We start from the raw sequence: 25,401 nt of genomic DNA on the forward strand, positions 1-25,401 counted from the left end.
TTGTATTATATTTTTAATTTTGTTTCTTTAACTTGTTGCACTGTTATTTGTACCATGACGGGAGACGAGGCCCGAGAGCCAATTGCAAACAGAAACCAACACCCCAGCCCAACACCCCAATAAGTGTTACAAAGTAAAATTCCATTATGAAATAAACAAACAAACAAATAAATAAATGAATCTTGATATGAATAAATCTAAATATTTATATAAATAATCCTGAATTGAATAAAACTAAATACATTTTGAAATATATAAATCTAATAAATAAATCTTGAAAAAAAAATCACAAAATAAGCAAAACATTATTTAAATATATATGTTGTTTTTTTCATGGGGATATTTATTTAATGACCTTTTGTTAATCATTTATTAATATCAGTATTTATTAATTTATTAATTTCATTTTGAAATAAATGCCTCTCCATATATAAGCAGCAGGAAATTATGAAATCAGAAACACAATAGAAACCCAAAACCTTACACCCAGGAACCACTACACATAACTGGAGGTCTTAATTGGTGCCTAACCACTCCTTTATCATGTTTAAAGATAAAATTATTTAATGATTAACTTGAATGAAGGGCCAAGGTTCAGCCTTGTCATGTTCAACCAAGTCAAAAAGTTTGCTTCTTTAGACACAGAACTGGCATTAGATCCACACAAGCACACTTCTTTGTTTGACAGATGTTACAGCAATGCAGACAAGCAGAAGAGGGCACCTACTATCTAGTACTGTTCTTAAAACATACATGGAATAAGAACATCAAAATGGGCATATTGCAGCAGCTGTCATTTCTTATTTGTCATTCTCTATGATTGGATTTTTCTGTAATATTATTGATCTCCTTGGGAACACGTGTTTTCTGGGGGAATGTTGTAAAGCTATGTCCTACACTGTAACCTGTTAATTTGCTTTTCAATTATATAGCAGTTTTTTATACTCGTGAATGTATTTTCCCTTTAAATGTTGTTTCCTGTGCACAAACTTTAGCTCTTGTACTGTAATGTCCTAATTTGTCCTAATTTAGTGTTTGCACTTTCTTTAGTCTAACTTTCAAACCTTCTTCATTTCATTGTTGCTGAAAGGCAGCTCCACAGCTGTTGTACCTTTTGGACGCCCTCTGCTTATTTCATAATGTTTACAACCATCTACTGGCCAATCAGCCTCGGTCATTGTCAAGTAAGACATTAGATACATAGTAAAAAAAAAAAAAAAAAAAGGATACATAGTAAGCAGCACAGCATTAGTTTTCAATTGTATGAAAGACTTCCCAACAGCTGCAGAACCTGGACGATTGGACCAACCTGTCTTAAAGCAACTGCAGGTACTTTAGCCATGCATATAATATATATGTATATATTTTAGGATGCGTGGAACATGTGTCTAAATCTGCATTTTAAAGTTACATAGAGGCTCTTATGCAAGCATATCTGAACTAACCAAGAACAGTGGTCTGCACATTGAGAACTCAGAAAGAACATAAAGACTTAATGGAGTGCAGGTTTCTTTAGAAGTTGTCTTAGTGCAGCATGCAATAAACAGAGGACAAAGTTGCTAGTGATTAATTTTTATTGCTCTGACTGATATACGCTGTTTGTGTTTCAGATTGATAGTAGTAAAACCAGATAGAATAATGGAAATAAGGAAGGGGTTCTAATACAGATGTGAATGAACAGGAATGAGAGGGATTTGGAAAGGAGATTCAGTACATTAGTTCCCAACAGTTTAGGTAATAATGTAAACGTGAGTCCAAATAAAACTTTCATTGTTGTTACTGTTTTCTTTTTGAAGTTACTAATTAAAAAAGGGCATCATTTATTCAATTTGACCAAAAACAACATGTAATGCAACATGTAATTTTCTTGTTGTATTTCAGCAATGAAGGTTCTCTTTATGCTGCAGCTGGTCTGTATAGCCTGCTGTAGTGGTTCCAGAGCCAGAGAGTGGGCTCATCATGGTGCCCCTATGTTTGCCGACCTCACTGTGAAGGAGATGAAAGCCGTTCGAGCCTACCTGCATGGTATTCCAGACATGAAGCTCACAGATGCTCGAAGCATAACTCTAAAGAAAAACAGTATATTGCTGATGGAACTCCACTTACCAAAGAAGCATGAGGCCCTCAGAGCACTGGACCGCGGTCAGGCCAAACCCCCTCGTCAAGCTCGAGTGATTATCCAGTTTGGAAACCAGGCCAAGCCAAACATCACAGAGTACATTGTTGGTCCACTTCCATCCCCAAGGTCTCATGAAGTTCGGAAATTCAAGGGGGAGAAACAGGTTCAATTTGAGTCCCGACCGATCACTGCTGCAGAGTATGGCCATATCGAAAACCTCCTGGAGAAGATTGCAGGTCAAGCTCACAAGCTTCTTTTTGAGACCACAGGGGGCTTTTCCTACACAAACTGTTCCAACCGCTGCCTGACGTTCTCAGACATCGCTCCCCGTGGGCTAGATGTAGGTGAAAGAAGGACGTGGATTATGTTGCAGAAGTTTGTAGAAGGTTATTTCATTCATCCAATTGGATTTGAAGTGCTGGTCAACCATCAGGATCTAGATCCAGACAGGTGGACTGTTGAGAAAGTCTGGTACAACAGCATGTATTTTGACAGTGTTGAGGAACTGGTAGAAAAGTATGAATCAGGAGAAGTCGAGAAGCTGAAACTGCCTGATCATAATGATGAAGACCTTTACTCCACTTACATACCTCGAGGTCACAGCAACACACCGACTAATATTCATGGGCCGAAGCTTGTTGAGCCCCAGGGACATCGTTATAACATAGATGGCAACTTTGTTGAGTATGCTGGCTGGTCCTTTGCTTACAGAGTTCGCTCATCAGCTGGCCTGCAAGTCTTTGACCTGCGCTTTAATGGAGAAAGAATCGCTTATGAGATTAGTCTTCAGGAAGCTATTGCCTTCTATGCTGGGGATACTCCTGCTGCCATGCAAACAAAATACATCGATGCAGGCTGGGCAATGGGCACCTCAACCTATGAGCTGGCTCCTGGAATCGACTGCCCAGAAATCGCCACCTTTGTTGACCTTTACCATTACTTTGACACAGACAAACCTGTGCGCCACAAAAATGCTCTGTGTATTTTTGAGATGACTACTGCCATGCCCCTAAGGAGGCATTTTAATTCTAACTTTCAAGGTGCATACAACTTCTTTGGAGGTCTGGAAAACACTGTACTGGTGTTAAGGACTACATCAACAGTTTACAACTATGATTACATCTGGGACTTCCTCTTTTACCCGAATGGAGTGGTGGAGGTAAAAGTCAGTGCTACTGGATACATCCATGCCACTTTCTTCACATCAAATGGACTTCACTATGGCACAAAAGTGTACGACTATGTGCTAGGCAACCTGCACACTCACCTCATCCATTACAAAGTAGACCTGGATATTGTTGGTGAGTATAAAGCACTCACCAAGTGTTTGGCTCCATATACAAAACTTTAATTAGCCAAATCCGACATTAAGAGACAAATTATCAATACACTTGGAACTTATTATAGGAGTCCACAGATCACACTCAGCTTACTGTTGCACAACACAAAAATTAGCCCTTCTACTGAACATAACGTGTATCAAACCTGTATTGTTCTAAGGAATTCACTGGAAAAACTTCACAAAGTTTTATAAGGGGACTTGGTGGCAACAATTTTATCACCAAGATGTTTTGCTGGTCATTGCAGAATAATGATGCTGCATTTCTTTCCAGCAAATCTCAAATTTTCTTCATTTGTGTTAAAAGTAACAAATCCAGCTGTGAAAATAGACTAATTTCACACTGCAGGCAAATGCAACCCAAATCAGATTTGTTTTTCTGTTAGCACCACTGCAAAATACTGGAGAAATACAACTTCTCACGCTTTGATTTTTGTTTTATTTCTCCTTTTCAAGTTGACTTTTAAATGCATGAATGACCTTGTCCCAGAGTTAATGAGCAGAATGATTCTAAATGTCAGCATTTGGACAGTCCTCCTTCTCATTCGGAGGTCCTTCAGGTTTGGAAAAGTTTACCATCAGCAATGACATTGTTAACAGATTTTAGAGTTTTCAATTCCCAGGTTAAACAAGAACAAATCTTTGAACATTGATGTAAACCAACCTACTTTCCTACGGCTTGGACAGACTTGTGTCTAAGACTTAGGCACCATAAAATTTGTCCCGATATTTGTTTTGTCATATATTTCAAATGTTTGTAGTTGTGTCATAAATGACACAGACATGCTGCTTATGCAACCATAATATGCTATGCGTGAAGTAGGTCAGCCACTTATATTTGTAAAACTAAATATGCGTAAAAAAAAAATGAAGGATTTTGCTTCCTAATGCAAACACAAAATGCATAATGTTGTAAATAGACCCTATATCTTATCACACATAATGTTCTTTAACTCCTTGTCTTTTCTTGGACACAGGTCGAGAGAACAGCTTTGAAACAATAGACCTGAAATATGTTAACTTCACCAATCCATGGAGCCCAGAGAATTTCATCGTCCAGTCTAAACTCCACAGGACAGAGCACAAGACAGAGCGATCAGCTGCATTCCGCTTTGGAAAAAAGTTCCCTCGCTATGTTCATTTTTACAACCCTAATGAGAAAAATAAATGGGGGCACCAGAAGGGTTATCGTATTCAGTTTAACTCACACGCAGACAGTGTCCTTCCTAAAGGCTGGAAAGAGGAAGTTGGCATCAGCTGGTCAAGGTAAATTAAAATTCTCAACATTTTCTCAATGTATCAGTATTACGTTAAAATATTCAAACCCAACGGGAGATGTTTTCATGCCTAATATGATGAGAGATTATTGTTAGGTTATCTAAAAAAACTACATTTCCTAGCTTTTGCTAAAATCTGTTTTAATAACTGCTAGGATTAATGGGTGACAACCTAACACACCAAAAGTATGTTGTCTGTTTATTCTAATTCAATATATTTACATTACAGTAATAAATATTGCTTGTGTCGTTTTGGGTATGCTCCAACCAATGCAAGCTAACATCAAAACAAAGCAAAACACAATGAAATAATATTTAAATTATTTTTGTCCGACACTAATAAATTCTGCCCAGGCAAAACATCTTACTATGGACCGTTCTGATTAAGGCTAGAAGCATATGGGGTTCTCTGAATGTTCCCATGGGTCAGAGAAATGTATTAATTGTCACATTAGCAGCTGAGGTGAGTAGATGCTCACTAGTAGATTGTCGTTCAATTCACAGAGCTGCCATTCTGATGCCAATTTCTTTTAGGCATGGGGGACACTTTTGCAATGTAATCAGAGATAACTGTCTCTCTCCTGTGATGATCTATGGTCAGATGCTGGAGTTGAACGAGCCAAGTTCAGGCATGGCTAGTCTTAGTTTTTCAGTAACCAGATACACAGGCAGCAGGCCATACTTTACTTTGGATGCAAGGTTCTTCTTCAAAGACAGAATTTTTTACTCAGTCAGCAAGATACAGATGTTCACCTGTAGAGGTTCCTGCTTTGTACAATGGTCGGAAGAAAAAGACTCCTAGGCTTTTGTCTCCAGCTGTACAGAAACACTTTCTTCATCATGCCAATAGGTTATTTCTGTAAATAGTGGCATATAGGATTCTTTACTAGTTTGTTTATTCTCTTTGTTAATTTCAGTTTCTGTTCTTAATGTGTCTGGGTTGGACCCTGCCTGTCTATTAAACATGTTTAAATTATTAAATATTTTGATTTCTTTTGTTAATTAACAAAAATACACTAAGTTTTTTCCAGAGAAAGATGACAGGCCAGTGGTTTCTTGTTTAGTTTGATCTGTAATGCAATTCCTCTGGTATTTCAATGCAAGCTAGGTTCAGCGGTTTTTCCTGATGTTTCCCCAAATCCCTTTTTGAATAACTGCGCGTGCACAAGACCGTCTTATCTCCTATTCCGCTCTTCAGGGGGATCGCATGAAAAAAATCTCCCAAATCCACTCTGGTCTTATATCTTTCTGCTGAGGCCTGCCTCTTCTTCTCATAAACTTGTACGCAGTTTGCTTCTTGCGACTCCCAGCCATGTTGAAAGTATACGGTGCGAGCAGCAGAGCTACAATGAATGGCTAACACTAGAAGTATGCATGCGCAGCCAGCAAGTGGAAACGCAGACCGTTTGTGCATACTGGCATTATGTGAGCATGTCAGAATTATTGGCATGTGAGACAACCAATACATAAGGCGATACTCCTGAAACTTGAGAGACAAAGACGAGTGAGAGCAGGATCAAGTCTCTGACAAATCACTTTAGTTAGTTTTACCAAAACTTTTTACCACTTCCTTTTTTCTAAATACATGATGTATTGACTATTTTCACAATGGAAGGATGATTTTATCCAACAAAAAGTGTTTCTGAATAGGATTACCAACTATAGCTTTAATCTGTAGGAAGGGTGTGATGAAGCATATGTAAAGTTTTAAACCTTTCTAAAACCTTGGTTTATCTTGGTAAATTACAGTAATCTGCCCATGCCTGTTTCTCATTGTAGTGGCACATTTTGAATAATCTCTCCCCAGATATCCTCTAGCTGTGACACGCCACAAAGACAGCGAAGCTACCAGCAGCAGTATTTATACTCAAAACAACCCCTGGGAGCCTGCAGTGTCCTTTGAGGACTACATCCGCAACAACGAAAACATAGTCAACCAGGTACAGGATGAACATTCAGATACCTTTCAAAAATAGTCTGGTTTTTTGCCAAGCCCTTGGGCATGGCAATTAACCCCAAGTTGCGTACAGATCTGCGTGTTGGTGTATGAATGTGTGCATGTTAGTCAGTGTGATTGGGTGTGTGTGGCTATAGTCTAAAGAGCTTTGAATGCTAAATGACTATAAAACCATAATATAAATTCACTCCATTTACAAACCAAATTTAAATCAAGTGGAAACCAACTATAAATACGTATTCTGTATAGAAAGATGATTGAATTACCTATATTTTATTACTGTTAAATGAGATAAAAACAAACTATTTTAAGTCAGAATTACAAACATTATTTGTTAAATGCCAGAAGTTTGAGAAGTTTCCATACAAAGCAAATGTGTTTGAGAAGGTGGTCTAAAAGCAGGTAATCCAGTATTTAGTAATGGCAATTTATCTGTTGGAGCATTTTCTGCTTATGGAGCAAATCATTTCACTGAGAAGGTACTGACTAAGGTGATTAATGACTTGTTAAATATCGGCTCTGATCGTGTTTCAGTTCCCTTACTGTTGGACCTTAGTGCTGCCTTTGATACGGTCAATCATCTTACTTGAAAGACTTCAATATTATTTCTGCATCTCAGGCAAGGTGCTGATGTGGTTGGAATCCCATTTGTCTGACAGAACTCAGCATGTTTTGGTTAATAATGTTCTGTCTGAGCCTTGTGTAGAAAGGAATGGGGTTTCACATGGCTCTGTTTTGGATCATCTGCTTTTCTCCAACTATTTTGCGCTACTTAGACAATTATTTTTGTTCTTTTGGATTTGGTTTCCGCTGTTTTGCCAATGATTTACATTTATATATGTCTGTAACTTTTGAATACAGATCTGGTTTGTCTGAACATGAGGTTTCTCTTTCAGCTGTTAGGAATTGGTTTTCACAGAACTTCCTCTTCCTTAATTCAAAAAAGACAAATGATGATCATTGGACCTCATATATTGCATTATCTTCTTTGATGTTAACCATTAGGTTTTACATTGTACTGATAAAATGAAAAACATTGGCATCACATTTGATCAGACTCTTGTATTTGACAACCACATTAGGGAGTTGTCTTGGGTGTCCTTTTTTCATCTCAGAAGATTTGTTAAGATCAGGTCCATTTGTCTTACAAGGATGCAGAAGTCCTTTTCCATTCATTTGTAATGTCACGCTTGTACTACTGTGATGCCTTCTGTCTGGACTGCCTAAAAAAAGTTTTAGAGCTCTGCAGATGGTTAAAAACTATACTGCTTGTATTGTGACCAGAGCGGGGGTATATGAGCATATTACCACAGTGCTGGCCTCTCTTCACTGGTATTCATGTCAGGTTCAAACTTCTTCAAGGTGCTCCTGTTAACCTATAAAATTTGTCATGGCCCCTTTATATTTAAATTATTTTTTCAGCATGTACTTTCTCGCACCCTCCGTTCTCAGGGAAATGGGCTTCTGATTGTGCCTATGGTCAGGAGAAAGACTGTTGGTGAGCAAGCTTTCTCATTTCAGACACCCACGTTTTGGAACAGTCTTTCTCTGGATCTCAGGCAGGCATGCTCTTTAGCTGTTTTCAAAACAAAGCTAAAGATCTACTTGTTTTCCCTTTGATATGTTTGCAGAGTTGTATTTAACTTTTTTAACGTTTTATCTTATTTTGTTGTATTATTTCATCTACATTGTTTTCTTCTTAATGTCTGTTTTACTGTCTGTTTAAATGTTTGATTGAAAGCACGTTATAAATAAAATTATTATTATACATGTCCTTGGTATTCTACAAAACAAAGATCAGTTCTGTGACGGACCATTTGGGCCGAAACTTAACTTTCTGGTTGATGTCTTGAGATGATGTTTCGTACGGTGTCCCTGAACTGCAAACCACATCAATAAATCTCTAACTACAACTACAAATCTATAACCAGAACAACATATGCAAAAAACACAACAAAATATTGAGATACTCAATAACATAATGAAAAACACAACAACATATTCAAAAAACAGGACAATAAAATTAAAAGCACAGCAGTATATAAAGAATTACAACACTATTTTCAAACTCAAACTCACAAACAACATCTTAAAAAACACAATGACATTCACCTATTGGAAGAGGTAGGTACCAGTGGGAAACATAAGACATCGATGATTGGACAGCAGCATCGTTTGACTTTTGAACCGGAAGTTACCGATAAAGGTGTGTTGACACTAAACTCGAATGTGGCGGCCCGAGCAACAGATTTACATGATATCCCAATGTACAGGTGCAACACAGGAGCAATGTGACACAAAGCGATGCCACAGATGTATTTCTAGCGAAGCAAAAAGCATTTTGGTGAGTGGCTGGAGTTGAATAATCTGAACTTTTGTGTCTGGTCGTTGCAACAACCAATCAGGTTCTGGATGTGGATGTGGATGTGGATTTGGCTGTGACATGGGGTGAAGGTAGATACGAAGCAGTTTTCATTCAAAGTGGAAGAAAAGTTGAGAGTGGCTGTTTGCGGTCGGCCTGAGTTGTATGACAACCAATTATTACTACAGAGTCCAGAAAGGAATCATGAAAGAGTGTGTGAGAAAGCTGGAGTGGCAGTAAAGTGAAAGCATCACTTGATGGCGCCATGATACTACTATATTTCTGGTTTGTGGCCTGCTGTGTGAATTGATGGGGATATGTCAGATGAGTGACAGCACTCAAAGGTGGCACCATTGTGGCCGAATTTGCGTTTGGTGTGAATGTACCTTTACATTCATGTTTTCAAAAACCTGCTACAGGCAGAATAACTTACTGTCAGCAAACGGTGCCATCGTCCAATCAGCGACGTGTCATGTTTCCCACTGGTACCTACCTCTTCCGATAGGTTATTGCCATTGTGTTTTTTTTAAGATATTGTTGGTTGGAAAATGTTGTTGTGTTTTTTTTATGTTGTGTTTTTAATTTGTTGTCCTGTTTTTTAAACTTGTGACCCACTACAGAAAAAGTAGAAATGAGTAGGCTGAGAACAAACCGAGAAAAACTTTAACCTTTAATTTCTAAGAAAATTGTGATTTTCATTTTATTGCAAAATATGCTTGTTGAAGATATTAAGAAACTCCTCAGTGCTTTCAATGACCATTTTGGTGTATGCAAAGTAATTCAAATGAACAGCTTAGAGTGAACCACTTGCCCAGCAACAAAACACCCGTATAGCATACCTGCCCCGTAATTCTGTTCTCAAGTTTGCATGCATCCAACTTTTTCCTCTAACTGTAACAATGGCCATGGTTATAAATGTAAACTGGTCCTCAAACACTTTACCTGGTAAAATAAAGGCTTCCTATTAATGATACGATTTTAGGAATAATGGATTCTTCTCCAAGTGGACTTCCACTACCAGTCTCATTTAACTGTGCAAAATCATAATTACCATATTTAGTTAACAACTTTACTGTATGTTTTGCATTCGTTCTGGGATCAACATGCACAGATAGTAAAAAAAAAAAATAAAATCATCTGCACCTCTGGGACACTGAACCTTTCCTTTAGCATATGTTGGATTGGTTTCCTATATTGTTTATGCTTGCCTATCATTGTTTAAACAATTGAATGTCAGGCATCTTGAAGTTGGACCTAAGAAATAATCTGTTAACTGTTGCAGGTCCTCCATTCTATTCTTGATACTGTAGCTAGTTTTTGTACATCTTCCCATCATATAATACAAAGAAGCGCGTGTTTGAGGTGTTGCTGTAAAAGTCATTTAAAGAAGTCATCCAAAGAAACTTACAGAGAAACAATATTATCATCTTGTCTTTTTCTGCAAATTGTTTAAATCATCATAATATTGAAGAAAGGAATAAAAATATTGCAAAAACTATATCTATTCGGGGAAATAGGAAATAGGTTTTGTAATCCTGTCTGGCTAAAATAGGAAAACCTTGATTTAATGAGTGAGAAGAACATCTTTTTACACAGTGCACAAACATCTTGTTTTAGCTATCGGATAGTAAACCAATGACCACACTTAATGCTTCCCAAAGAATGTCTATTTCGATTGTTTGAACATAAATGAAAATGGAATGTAAAGTCCTTTTAGTGACTGCTTCAGTTTGAAGTTTTTAGTAAATTAAAAAACATCACCTTTGGGTCATGCTGAATAAAAACACTTGTTTTTTCTCTATTTTGTGCAGGACCTGGTAGCCTGGGTGACTGTGGGCTTCCTACATGTCCCACATTCCGAAGACATCCCCAACACAGCAACACCTGGCAACGCGGTGGGCTTCTTCCTCAGACCCTTCAACTTCTTTAATGAAGATCCCTCACTGGCATCCAGAAGCACCATCATCGTCCGGCCGGGGCAGGACGGCACACCTAAAGTTCAGAGATGGACACCTGAGGTCGTAGGTCACTGTGTGACAGACAAGCCATTCTTTTACAACGGCACCTACGTGGGAGTTTAGACGGATTATAACGTCATTCTCAAAACTATATTTGTTAACATTTAGGGGAGAAAAATCAGGAATCACAACAATAATGCAGCATGACTAAAAAAGCACTAGTGAATTCAGTCCATTCAGTTGATAATCCCTGAGAATGCGATAAGTCTTTAGATATGTTTGTTCCCTGAAATTTTATATATATGTTTTTTTAATTCTGAGCAAATTTATGTTTTTCAAAAGGTGGTTGTTAGCATTGATGCCTCTTGTCATGTAACTTTTTGTAAGATAGACACTCAGAACATTCAAGGTAGAAATTTAAAGTATAATTTCTTTTTAAGGTTCACTTTTTTACTATCTCATTAAACCGTTAAACAATATGCCTATTGTTGAAGTATACATATGAATTTGTTCATGTAGCAGTTGCAAAAAAAGATATGGGGTGGATCTTTAGAAGCTCTGTTAATCCCACGTTGGGTCTCCACGGATGAGCTTTATTAACAGGGAGCATCCAGGATTCAGGATTCTCCACATCCGCCCTGCCTGGTCTAAAACCGCTGCCCCCCAGGATACTCGGCCTGGCCCATGCCAGGAATGTTTTTGGTGGATCTACAACAGGGCTTGAAAAGCAAACAGTGTGATTCCGGATGCTTCCGAGCAAACACACCAGGATACCACCTGGCTGTGTGGTTGCCCCTGGAAACCTGAGATGCACTTTTCAGATTATGAAAGGCACATGAGTAGCTTTGTGCCTCATAAATAGAGTAGAAATAGCTTTATTTTTCCACAATGGGGAAATTCAGGCCTGATAGTGGCAAAAACACATAGACCAAAGTTACACCAAAGTTAGATTAAGTAATGCAAATAAAAACTTCTAATTTAAAGTTAAGTTCTAAAGCAGAAGCGAATTAACTTGTCAGAAAGAGAAAAAAGAAAATAAATTAATGCATCTATTCCTAACTTTGCAATTACATGGCAAATCAAACTGTCTTAAACTAATTCTATGTGAAAGATTTGATCCATCTTGTATGTAATAAATAATGATTTAAAAGCAAAAGGCTATGTTGATCTCTTTTACAGATATAACAAACGTAAGAACAAGGAGCAAATGGGTTGGGTTTGAATGGATTTTGTTGCAGTAAACTGGATTGTGAGAAGTGTAAACATTTTGTGCTTTGGAATAAAGGAATCCACCTAAGAGCTTCCAGAAGTATTCTCACAATAAAACAACCTTTTTATAGGTGTGTGCTGATGTTTTACTATGTCCACCGTAAAAGAGGGGAAAGTCAGAGCTGTGTCTTTGTTGGTAGCTGGACCGCACCAGAAAGGGGGAGAAAGGTGAAAAAATATGCTTGACCTGGGTGACAGCCATTCCAAAAGGGGTTACCATGCCAATGGGGGTGTTGATGTCAGACAAAACTGAACAGCAGGGTTCATTCGTTTATTCAGCCCTGTGGGGAGATTTTGTCGTCTTCATGGGGTAGTTTAAGTGGCTCCATTATGGCTTTTCCATTATTTTCTGGGTCTTCATCGTTCATTAGAAATAACCTCGCAATTCCTTACTTTTAATATTCAGATAGGCTAGAATTTGTTTCATTTTTAAATCTTTTTTTCTTCCTATTTACATGGAGTTTTTACGTTTTCTCATTTCATTTCAATCCACAAAGACAAGTTCCAAAAAGAAGAAAAATGTATAGAGTACACAACATATTTAGGGAGCAATAGTTTGTAGAGAATGAGAAACTGGTGCAGAGCTCAAAGAAAAGTTTAGCTTTCTGACAGAGAGTTACTGCCATCTAGTGTTTCAGCTCTGGTAGACATCTATGTAGGTTCTTATATGCAAAATTCTATCAAAAAGGTAATTTTAGAAACGCTTGATACAGAAAGATTTTGTATATACATACAAGGAATGTGGCTCTGGATTGTACAATACTCACAATGTGCTTACCTATACAATAATATAATAACACAATAATGCAGAAATAAAAAATGCAGTCGATAGTATGGAGGGCATGTGTGAATACACTAAAAACAAGCGGACAGACTGAAGCAATTTTGCAATGGTCCAATGAACTCCTGCAAAGGATGCAGATGTAAATAATTATTACCAATATAGTTATTATGTACATGTCAGAGTTGAAAGTGATGTACTGGTGCATGTACATATGCAAACATACATGTCCACAGTGTGATGAGTGCAAAGAATGCTGGAATAAATTAGTGTTATATACGGTGTTATGTACATGAGGTATGGGAATCTGGTATTCAGTATATACAACAGGACAATATGAATAGTAAAAAGGAACAGCACAGAATTAGAGAATAATTTATAAATAATTAATAACTGGCAAACTTTTGGATCTTTTTCCAAAACCAATATGTTAAGATCTTCAAATAAACAAAAAATATAATGTTTTATTCAAAACAATTATGATACTTTAAAATTCCCTGTTCATAATTAGACAGAAATTAAAAAGTAAGCCCATTCTTTAACAATACAGTTGAACATGTAGACGTATAACTTGTTTCAAAAACAAAAAAATCAAGTTCTGTTGGGAGCCTAAAGCAGTGGCTTGTGTTGCCACAACCATTGCCTTGGTTGTTCAAGATAGGTAGCTCAGTGTGCAGTGTGTAAATATTTTACTGAATATCAATAAATATGATGGGGAAAAGGAATAATATACAGTTCCTTGCAAAAGTATTAATTGCCCTTGGCATTTTTCCAGTTTTGTTACATTTCAACCATTAACTTATTTTATTTTAAGTAATTTATCTGCATAAAATAGTCTCAGGTTGGTAAAGAGCAATCACAAAGAATATATAAAAAACAGAAAATTTGCATCTACATATGTATCTGCCTCTTTGCTACAAAGCTGGTGCGGTCAATTAGCTTCAAATATTATGTAATTAGCAAAATGAAATCTACCTGTGTGCAATCTATGTGTCCCATGAGCTGTCAGTATAAACAGTTTTTCTGAAGGGAATACTTTTGCAAGGCAAATAGAAATTATTGAAACATGGAACACATTTTGATGAAAATAGTGAAATATGAATTGCAGTGTTTTGGTTTAATATTTGACTTGGATCAGTGATCACACACACACCATAGCATCTGTTGCAACTATCACAGCCTATGGGTCAACATGTAGCATTTGATAGTTACCAGTTCCAGCAATGCTAAAGCCGTTTCTGGAACATACTGTAGCTTGAGTGTTTTTTGTTTTGTTTTTACAGCAAACATGATGACGATGTTTAACTAAAATATAATTACATGACTAAATAATGTATTCAGCATGTTTGTAGAAAAATGTTTGGTTGTGCTCCTCCCTTAATGGTGAGATAGTAAGTGAAGTGCTGAGAAAAACTCAGCTTTTGAACCAAACAGAGGAAGCTGGTTTTCTGAATTCAGTCTCAGAGAGAAGGTAAATGCCCTGTTGTCGGTTTTCTCTGAAGTTTCTTATGGTTTATTTCAGACACTATATTGATGGTTTCTAACCCTCAGGCTTTTTACTTGGTGCTTTGCTTTCTTGGACACTAATGTCTGGATCTTTTTGTGAGCTATGGTTGTGTTTTTGCTTAGTCTACTCAATGTTTTAGTTCTGTTAATTTCCCTTTCTACACTGACATTTTTAAGCATTCACACCTGCATGAAGGTAGAAAAAACTCCCTCTTCTAAAGAAAGGCAGAATTTCCGGGTTCTTGAAGTATTTTGTATATTTATTTGAGGACGTTTGTGTTTCGACAGAGGGCTTCCCTGTTTGCACCGCCGTTGGTAACTTGTAACCAAAAAGTAAAAATATTTGTCTGCAGACTTATTTCGTAAGAATAACATTTGGTATTAAAAGTTCTTAAGTCGAAGCTTATCTATTCAACTTTTGTATTTTGCCTTTTGCGATGTGTTCAACTAAAGTGTTTTGTTTGCAGATTATCTTTAATAAAAATGAGCTTGAAGAAAAGGAGAGTTTTCTTTTCTTAAATTTGCACTGAGGGTGGTAGAGCAATGTTCAAAGGAATGATTTTTAAAATGTATAAGAGCCAGAACTTTTCTAAAAACGTCTGTATGAAAAACACTTAAAGGGACATTTTTCCTATAGCTTGTGTCTCTGAGCAGATGGAGGGATGCAGGTGTGGGATGGCGGCCCTATCTGAGAACCTGCTGACATCAGCGTCTTCTTTTTTCCAGGTGAGCTCTCTGTTCTCTCTTTCATTTGGAGACATTACTGGAACCCTTTATAGTCTGAAATATTGGATCCTGATCTTGTTTAAAGGCTCAACATGTAACAGGCTGCAGCTCAGCTGGAGTTTGTGGATCAGGAAGTTTCTCTTCAGGAATATTTTGCTCCACATTGTTTTCATCTTTATTTTGCTTTTACAGGAGTTCAGATCGGTTGTGACAAAACACCAGCACTCAGGATTGTTGCACCAAAAGAGCTGGATCCTGTTTACTGATTCCATGCAGCTTTAGAGAGAGATTGTGAGAAATGTTTGATGGCAGCAGAAAAACATCTGGAGTTTGGATTAAAAGTGACACATATTTTGGAAAGAATCCATATAATATCGTTTACAACAGCAGTAAGACAAACAACAGCTATAAAATCGACATACCTGGAAACCTGAGGAAGAAGAACTGCACCACTGTGTTTTCTAAAGTAACCTCAAGTCAAGCAGACAGATACTTCTTCAGGATTGAGAATCGGAAGTTCAGAGCAACAGCTACCCGTGATCCTGTTAATATAACAGTTAGAAGTGAGAGGCATTTGGTTTTATTTATCTGTAATATTAATGTTGAGGAAAGAAGATGACTTCAGATTCATTTTTGCTGTAACACAACTAACTCCATGGATTTAACCTTCAGCGTGAAGCTAAACATCTGTTATAGGATCATCAACAGGATCAGAGGCCAGAGCTGAAGAAAGCAGTTTGTCAACACAAAGCAGATGTTTGCTCTAACTTTATTTTTCTAGCTGTTCTTCTCTCATATTTCTCCTCCTCCATGTTTTTCTGCTCCACGTGTGTTTAAAGTAGAGTAAATCTGCTGGACCTCCCTGTGTAAAATGTGTGTGTGATGTGAAAGCACAGATTCTGCTTGGAGCCCCAGAAATTAAATCTCAGGTGATGTGAAGGAGAAGGACTTTGTCACCATAATGTGCTCAGCTCTCTCTCCCTGTCCACACTCACCTCCCGAACTCACCTGGAATCTCCAACACAACGCTCACAGACAGATGGAGGAGAACCCAGATGGAACGTTTACAGCTAAGATCCAGCAGAACATCGCTCTGTCAGACTCACATGATGGAAACATCATCTGTTCTGCCAGATATCCTGTAGATGGAGGAAAACACAAGGAGGCAAAGGCAGATGTGACTCTCAGTGTTTCCTGTAAGTGATCCTGTCAGCAAATTGTGGTTCAGCTGGTTCTCATCAATAAACTGAAAGTGTGTCACATTTTCCTCAGATGCTCCCAGACACACCTAAGCATCCATCAGTCCATCAGCAGGTAGCTGGGCATACCTGAACTACTCCAGCAGAGCCAAGCCTCCCTTCAACTGCTTCAGCTGGTTCAAGAAGAGCAAACATGGAGCCATGAGAGTAGCTGAAGGAGAAGTTTATGGATTTAACATCACTGAGAGGGCGGCTTATTACTGTGTGGCCATGAATGACCTTGGTAATCAAACATCACCAGATGTTCATGTGACTGCTCCAGAAAAAGGTTGGTCCTGTGGATGTGTCCCCAAGGGATCGTTTGAATGTTGCAGCTGAAAGCAGATCTAAACAGAGTTGGATTTATTCAGTCTGTCTGTTTTCCTTCCAGAGATTCATCCAACCGTTGGAGGAAAAGGTACTCTGCTATCTCACTGAAGGATTTTCTGCTCTCCTGCTTCTTCTCTGAGTAATTGTTGAAGTTCTGCTTCTTTTTACTGTTCAATTCAACAAGGAAAGAAAAAGTTACTATGTTCAAAGTCTAACATATATGAGTTTCTCATAACCAACCTGAGAAATAAACAGAATTAGTCATGTGTCACTGAAAATGAGACGATTTGAATGTTAGTTAGTTTGAAGCACTGTAGCAGTGAAAAATCATATATGCAGAAATGTTCTAAAACATTTTCACCTGAGTCAGTTTTTGTCACCTTTCCTTTGCGTTATTATTAGTCATTGCAGTCATCCAGTGTGGTACTTTCGTTTCCATCAGGACATTTGTTTGGATTGGATTTACAGGGGTGCTGCACAGTGTGGAAGTGGTGGTAGCGCTGTTCCACCAAGAAGGTCCTGGGTTCAAGTCCTACCCTGGGCCTTTCTGCATGTTCTCCCTGTGCATGCATGGGTTCTCTCCGGGTACTCCAGCTTCCTCCCACAGTCCAAAAACATGACTGCTAGGTTAATTTTCCTTAGGTGTGAATATGTGCGAGAATGGTTGTTTGTCTCTGTATTGCTCTGCGATAGACTTGCGACCTGTCCATGGTGTGCTAAAAAAGAAGTCACCTGTGGTGCTGCAGCCATTTAGTTAAAGCAGAAAGTCACATGTTGATCCTAGTTGTCTGTGAATAGGTGGAGCTACAGTAATTTCGGTGCAGAGCGCCAGAACCTCTCAGTGCTGTTTTATTTCCACAAGACACAGAACAAGCAGACGATACCAACAGAGTGATCTCTTCACTGTTGATAGAATCATTTCAGGGACTTTTGGTGTCTGTGTTTGCATCACACAGCTGTTGTCATTCTCAGAGCTTTAGAGGTGTTTTTATTTCATATAGTAAGGTCTCATTGTCCTAAACCTATGTTGCACATTTTAAGTATGAATTTGATGATCAAGTTTGTTCCCAGTTGTTTAAAGTCACTTTTAACCTATTTATGTTGGCTTTTTAGTTTTCATTGTTTAATAAACTCTCACTTTGGCAGAAAAGCAGCAGTTTCCCCATGAATGTTGTTGGTTGTTTAAACCAGCATAGGGCAGTGTCAGCAAGAGAATGAACTATAAGTGTCTCTGGAACAATCAGCTAAACTTTGTTGTGTGTTTGGTTATGAAGAAATAAAGGAACCATCGTTTTCACAGCTTTCTGATTTGCTTTGTCTTGGCTGCACAGTTGTTATACATCAGAAGCAACACCTAAAACTGAGCGGCAGCATGATTGAGCAAATTCATGCATAATAAAAAGTCAGATATTATCTAGTGTTATTGTGAATAAAATGATGCTCTCTGCGAGCACACAGCTTTTATCCAGTGCTCCAGTTTCTAGTTTGTGAATGGAATAAAATGTTATCTGAAATGGAGTTAAATTAAACTCTCAGAATTGCCCCTAACCCTAAACTAACAAACTAACAAACATTTGACCCAAATTAGACAGAATAAAAAGCAATTTTATCAATGCTAAGGTTGTGTAAAGAAACAAATTCATCACTTGGGCTTGTAGTAAATATACATATTTCTGATAATCCTAACTAAGGACTATCCATCCATCCATTTTCCATCACGCTGGTCTGTGTTGGGATCGCAAAGGGTTGCTGGTGCCTATCTCCAGCTGTCAACGGGTAAGAGGCAGGGTACACCCTGGACAGGATGCCAGTCTGTCACAGGGCAACACAGAGACAGACAGGACAAACAACCATTCACACACACATTCACACCTAAGGACAATTTGAGAGGCCAATTAACCTAACAGTCATGTTTTTTTTTAACTGTGAACCCATGCATGCACAGGGAGAACATGCAAACAGCCCCAGTATTGGATTTGATCCCAAGATCTTCTTGCTGCAAGGCAACAGCATTTCCCACTGCACAGCCCTAACTAAGGAATATTAAAATTTAATTTCAACTTAAAAAGTAAGGGAAAATGGTTCTGCATCAAAAAAGCCTGGTTTAAACTGCAGAGACAGGCAAAGAAAAAAAAGGAAGCAGGCTACAAATACAAGTCTGAAAATACCAATATTTGAAGAATCACTCACTGTTCACTCTGTTCAGGAGCAGAATGAAGGGAAATAACTGGATTTCCAGGTTAGAAGCATGCAAATGTTGGGAGAGGAAGCCGGTCAGACCTGGCAGGCCCGAACGTATTGTGAGGGTTTGCTGAGAACGTCTGGCAGAGTCCCCCCGTGAGACGGAGCTTTAACTCCCACCTCCGGGAGACCTTTGAACACGTCCCGAGGGAGGGAAAACTTAAATCTGAGTGGACCATGTTCCGCGGCTCTATTGTTGAGGTGGCTAGTCAGAGCTGTGGCCATAAGGTTGTCGGTGCATGTCTCGGCAGCAACCCTCAAACACGCCGGGCCCTTTAATAAGTGCTGTCAGGTCTCTGTATGACCGGTGTCAGAGTCTGGTCCGCAGAGTCTGGTCCGCATAGCCGGCAGCAAGTCAGACTCGTTTCCGGTGAGAGTTGGACTCCACCAAATTTGCACTTTGTCACCGATTCTGTTCATAACTTTTATGGACAGAATTTCTAGGCTGTTTTGGTGGCCTTAGGATTGCGTCTCTGCTATTTGCGGATGACGTGGTCCTATTTGCTTCATTAGGGCGTGATCTACCGCTCTCACTAGAGTGGTTCGCAGCCGAGTGCGAAGCGGCCGGGATGAGAATCAGTGCCTTCAAATCTGAGACCATGGTCTTGAGCCGGAAAAGGGTAGAGTGCCTTCTCCGGGTAGGGGAGGATGTTTTACCCCTAGTGGAGGAGTTTAAGTATCTTGGGGTCTTGTTCACGAATGAGGGGAAAATTGAGCAGGAGATCGACAGGCGGATTGGTGCGGCATCTGCTGTGAAGCGGGCGCTGTACCGGTTCGTTGTGGTGAAGAGAGAGCTGAGCCAAAAGGCGAAGCTCTCAATTTACCCGTCGATCTACGTTCCTACCCTCATCTATGGTCATGAGCTTTGAGTCATGACCGAAAGAACGAGATCCCGGCTACAGGCCAGATGGATGGATAGATGGATGGATGGATTAATCGATAAATGGATGGATGGATGGATGGATGAAGCATGCAAAAGTTTACAACAGGCAGCAAAGATCCTAAGAAGAGCTTCAACATCCCTTCAAGAAGCCTGGAGAAGTTCTCCTCAAGATTGGTTACAAATGTTCCCAAAACGTTTGTCTGAGTTGATGAATAAAGGAGCTCAAAGCAGATTTGGAAAAATACGTTTGTTGTGAATGTACCTACTCTGTTTCTGGCTCTGATTCTAAATTCAGCTTCTCTGAGGCTATTTTAGATTATCTAGAACCAAATGAGAGCAGTCTGCCTGCTCTACTACAGGTAGGAGGGTTCTGCAGAGGGCAACAAAGACTGCAGACCATTTGCAGCCCTGGAAGACATCACCAGCTCCTGCTGCTTGAGCAGAGTACAGAAAATAGCTAGTTCAATTTAACCAATAGATAGTTAAATAAATGTTTTATTTTGAGCAATATGTGTAGTTTTTATACTTTTATAATTGTTCTATTATATTTTTCTTGTTATATACTCTCCTTACAAACACCTGGCCGACGCAGCTGGCATAACTTCATCACGCACTTGTGTGATGACAACACAAGCATTCTGATTCGGATCCTTGTTGATCATCAGTTTCCTTTGTCCTCTGTTGCTGCAGGTTCTGCTCCTTACATCTAACATTATTTAGTTTAATCATATTCCAAACCTCGTTTCTCCCACTGCTGTTTTCACTATAGACATTATTTACATGGACAACAGAAGGACTGACAATGCCTATTGGAGCTGATGTTTGAGCATAGATGCCTTCTGGGATGGGCCCTTTACGTGCCCCCTGTGCATTTACTTGTATCGAAGAAGCTGTATGCCCAACTAAAATAAAACAATTGCCCAAATCTTTACCCGATTTTCACACAATTTGGCTTGTTACAAAAGGCAAAGACGTGGTTATGATGCAGGACGCTATCACACATTAAAAAAAATTTGTTCCCATGCTGAAATACATTGTTTTATGCTCTTATCAAAGAGACATATTGCATGACATATTAATAAATGTATGATTTAATACATTTTATATTTAAATGAAGACACCACTTTGATTGTTTATTTAAATTTATTTCACACACACATCTAACCCTGATCCTTATGTACACACCAGCAGCAATAATTTCTTCATATTTCTGTGTGCTGTGTATACGTGAATGCAAACAGTTTTTTGGTCAAGAAAAGTGATCTTTAAAATTTTCAGGTAATTCCGGTTTCTTGCACTAACCTGCTTGCAACTAGGACTTGAGGTTATGATCCTTGAAAAATAACTGTTTTTGCACAGTGTGGTTAGAATTCTAAACAATAATAACTGACTTCCCAGAGTTACTGAATAAGGAGACGGAGGTGATGAAGTTCCAGCACTTTTATTAAGAAACAGAGCAGAGATCACATAGATGGAAAGTAATCGCACCCCACAGTCCTGCTGCAGTCTGCGTCTGCCCTGTCTCTGTCCCTAATTGGTTTCAGCTCTCCCTAATACTCGATAGTGGCATGAGACAAAACAAAGAAAGTCTATCCTAGACAATCAACATCCTGCACAGTAGCTACGCAGCATTTGGCCTTGCGATCAGCAAACAGTGGATCTCATACACAACCATCACGTCTCCAAGCCTCGTATGTCAGAGTTGCATGAGGCCATAGTGACCTCACAATAATACTCCATTAACACTCCACCCTTTTGATTATATAGATAATGTTTTATCTGTATGATCACACACAAAACAAGATGGCCCATCATATGAATATGTGAACAAAACACAAAGTAACCATTTCAGTAAACTCCTAATATGTCCTGTCTGATCATTTTTTAATAACATTTGAGTTTAATCTAACTGAGTTCTCCACCCCCAAAAGAGGGTTCCATTATAGTAGATTTTTATTGGATAATGCTGTATCAAAACTTAAAGAGTCTGTCCCCTTTTTAATATCCTCAGTATTGCAGAAAAGCCCTGTAGATGGCAGCATTGCTGTTTCTTCCCATTCACAAATTGATACCTTTGCTAACAATGTGACTTCCTCATTGCGTTCTGCGTTAGACAATGTAGCTCCCTAGAAAAAGAAGGTGATTATTCACAGGAAGCTGGCTCCTTGGTTTAATTCAGAGCTGCGTTCCTTGGAGCACAATGTTAGGAAATTGGAGAGAATATGGCGCTCTACACACCAAGAGGAATCCTACTTAATCTGGAGGGACAGACTATTGTTGTATAACAAGACCCTCCGCAGAGTTAGAGCAGCATATTTTTCATCATTAATTGAAGAGAATAAAAATAATCCTAGATTTCTCTTTAGTACAGTTGCCAAACTTACCCAGAGCCACAGCTCTGTTGATCCATCCATTCCCTTAGCTCTTAGTAGTAATAATTTTATGGGATTCTTCATAAATAAAATTGATGCCATTAAAAATAAAATAATTGGCATCCTCCCAAACATGATTACCTCGTCCTCAGTAAGTGAGGCAGCATTGGAGGAATCTTTAGAATCTGCGCAGTGTTTGAACTGTTTAGAAGCAGTAGAGCTTTCTGAGCTATCTAAAATTTTAGCTTCATCTAAACCTTCTACCTGTATGTTAGACTCAATCCCAACCAAGTTGTTTAAGGACATATTCCCTTTGATCAGTGGCACTATTTTAGACATGATTAATCTATCCTTAGTAAATGGATATGTACCACAGGTTTTGAAAGTAGCTGTTATTAAACCTTTACTTAAGAAACCTTCTTTTGATCAAGATGAGTTAGTAAATTACAGACCTATATCTAATCTTCTTTTCTTATCTAAAATTCTTGAGAAAGTAGTTGTTAATCAACTTTGTGAACATTTACAAAGTAATGACCTACTTGAGGAGTTTCAGTCAGGCTTCAGAGCTCATCATAGCACTGAAACAGCTCTGGTGAAGGTCACTAATGATATTCTCATGGCCTCAGATAATGGACTTGTGTCTATACTTGTCCTGTTAGATCTCAGAGCTGCGTTTGATACAGTTGATCAAAATATTCTCCTACAAAGACTTGAGCATACTGTAGGGATTAAGGGGAAAGCATTAGGCTGGTTTAAATCTTATCTGTCAGACAGATTCCAATTTGTTCATGTTAATAATAAATCTTCCTCAAACTCTAGGGTGACCTGTGGAGTACCACAGGGTTCAGTCCTTGGACCAATTCTCTTTACTATATATATGCTTCCGATAGGCAAAATTATCAGACAGCATGGGATTAATTTCCACTGTTATGCTGATGATACTCAGCTATATTTATCCATAAATCCTGATGAATCCAATCAATTACTTCGACTGCAGTCATGTCTTGATGACATCAAAAGCTGGATGACTTTAAATTTCCTGCATCTAAATTCTGACAAGACCGAAGTTGTAATCTTTGGGCCAGAGTCCTCAAAAAATAAACTTCTTAACCAATCACTTAATCTGGGTGGCATTAAGCTGGCCTCTGGTAATAAAGTAAAAAATCTTGGTGTTATTTTTGACCAAGACATGTCATTTAAATCCCATATTAAACAGGTTTCCAGGGTTTCCTTTTTTCACCTCCGGAATATCGGCAAAATTAGAAACATTCTGTCCAGGAGTGATGCTGAAAAACTAGTCCATGCATTTGTTACTTAAAGGCTGGACTATTGTAATTCTTTACTATCAGGAAGTCCACAAAATGCAGTTCAAAGCCTTCAGCTGATCCAAAATGCTGCAGCAAGAGTTCTGATGAAAATCAACAAGAGGGATCATATTTCTCCTGTTTTAGCTTCCCTTCATTGGCTTCCTGTTAAATTAAGAATAGAATTTAAAATTCTCCTTCTAACGTATAAAGCCCTTAATAATCAAGCTCCATTGATTAGCTATATCAGAGCTCTGATTACCCCGTATGTTCCTAAAAGAGCACTTCGCTCTCAGACTGCAGGTCTGCTGGTGGTTCCTAGAGTCTCTAAAAGTAGGTTGGGAGGCAGATCCTTTAGCTATCAGGCTCCTCTCCTGTGGAACCAACTCCCAGTTTTGGTCCGTGAGGCAGACACCCTGTCTACTTTTAAGACTAGGCTTAAAACTTTTCTTTTTGACAAAAAGTATAACTAGAGGCTCATGTTACTCTCAGCTACCTTTATAGTTTTACTGCTATAGGCTTAGGCTACTGGAGTATATCAGGATCTAATTTTCTCACTCTATTGAGTTCTACTGTTCTTCAATTATGCATTATGTGTTGTCATTTCTGCTTTAACTTTCTGTTCTCTCTCTTTTCTCTTCATAGTAGAGAAAAGAGAGAAAAAAGTAGGGTACACCTGGTCTGGCGTTCTGTTAACTGTGACATCATCCAGAGAAGACGGCTCACCCGCTACTACCATCTAATGTAGAACAGATTACTAGATCAATGTGTGCTTCTGTGCTTTTTTGTTTCTCTTGTTGTGTCTCTGTTCTGTCTTCTGTAACCCCAGTCGGTCGAGGCAGATGACCGTTCATACTGAGCCCGGTTCTGCCGGAGGTTTTTCCTTCCCGCTAATGGGTGGTTTTTCTTCCTACTGTCGCTTCATGCTTGCTCAGTATGAGGGATTGCAGCAAAGCCATGTACAATGCAGATGACTCTGTGGCTCTACGCTTCCCCAGGAGTGAATGCTGCTTGTCGGGACTTTGATGCAATCAACTGGTTTCCTTATATAGGACATTTTTGACCAATCTGTATAATCTGACCCAATCTGTATAATATGATTGAACTTGACTTTGTAAAGTGCCTTGAGATGACATGTTTCATGATTTGGCGCTATATAAATAAAATTTAATTGAATTGAATTGAATATAAATCACCTATGCAAGACCTCTTTCTGCCACCTCCGTAACATTTCCAAACTCTGTCTCATTCTCTCCCTCCCAGACGCTTAAAAGCTGGTACATGCCTTTGTCTCCTCCAGACTGGACTGTTGCAACGCACTTTTCATTGGGATCCCTAGAAAGAGTCTGCAGAGGGTTCAGTACATTTAAAACTCTGCAGCTAGGATCCTGATGAAAGTGCAGAAACATAAGCATATTACCCCCATTCTTCATTCACTGCACTGGCTTCCCATCTCCACAAGGACTGAATACAAGCTTTCCCTACTCACACATCAATGCATCCATGGACATGCCCCCCCTAGCTCAAAGAACTTATCAACCCACAGAACACAACCCGGTCCCTTCGCTCCACTCACTCAAACCTCCTCCACATTGCCAGAACCTGACTCAGGACAATGGGAGATAGGGCATGTTGTGCTGCTGCCGCACATCTGTGGAATGCCCTCGCTGACACCTTGAAGGCACCTCAATTTATTGAATGTTTAAAAAAAGGCCCTAAAACATTTCTTTTTAGCAAAG

At 38.8% G+C, this 25,401-nt stretch overlaps 1 protein-coding gene and 1 pseudogene across 2 annotated transcripts in view; both read left to right on the forward strand.

The window, feature by feature from the left end:
* Positions 1 to 12,210, forward strand: part of aoc1 (amine oxidase copper containing 1) — a 16,142-nt gene extending 3,932 nt beyond the window's left edge. Inside the window, exons 1-5 of one of the 2 annotated variants that reach the window (XM_012871166.3) lie at positions 1,247 to 1,329; positions 1,882 to 3,420; positions 4,436 to 4,724; positions 6,543 to 6,675; positions 10,866 to 12,210. In XM_012871166.3, coding sequence (XP_012726620.2) covers positions 1,884 to 3,420; positions 4,436 to 4,724; positions 6,543 to 6,675; positions 10,866 to 11,135 — 2,229 coding nt within the window. In that variant the 5' untranslated portion in view covers positions 1,247 to 1,329; positions 1,882 to 1,883 and the 3' untranslated portion in view covers positions 11,136 to 12,210. Of the gene's footprint in view, positions 1 to 1,246; positions 1,330 to 1,881; positions 3,421 to 4,435; positions 4,725 to 6,542; positions 6,676 to 10,865 lie in introns of those variants that run through there. The other variant, XM_036125628.1, reaches the window with a different exon arrangement.
* A 1,144-nt stretch (positions 12,211 to 13,354) lies between these two features.
* On the forward strand, positions 13,355 to 16,871 carry LOC118556982 (annotated as a pseudogene).
* The last annotated feature ends 8,530 nt before the right edge of the window (positions 16,872 to 25,401 follow it).

This window comes from Fundulus heteroclitus, chromosome 21, assembly GCF_011125445.2.
Source record: "Fundulus heteroclitus isolate FHET01 chromosome 21, MU-UCD_Fhet_4.1, whole genome shotgun sequence".
NCBI classification, from domain to species: Eukaryota; Metazoa; Chordata; class Actinopteri; order Cyprinodontiformes; family Fundulidae; genus Fundulus; species Fundulus heteroclitus.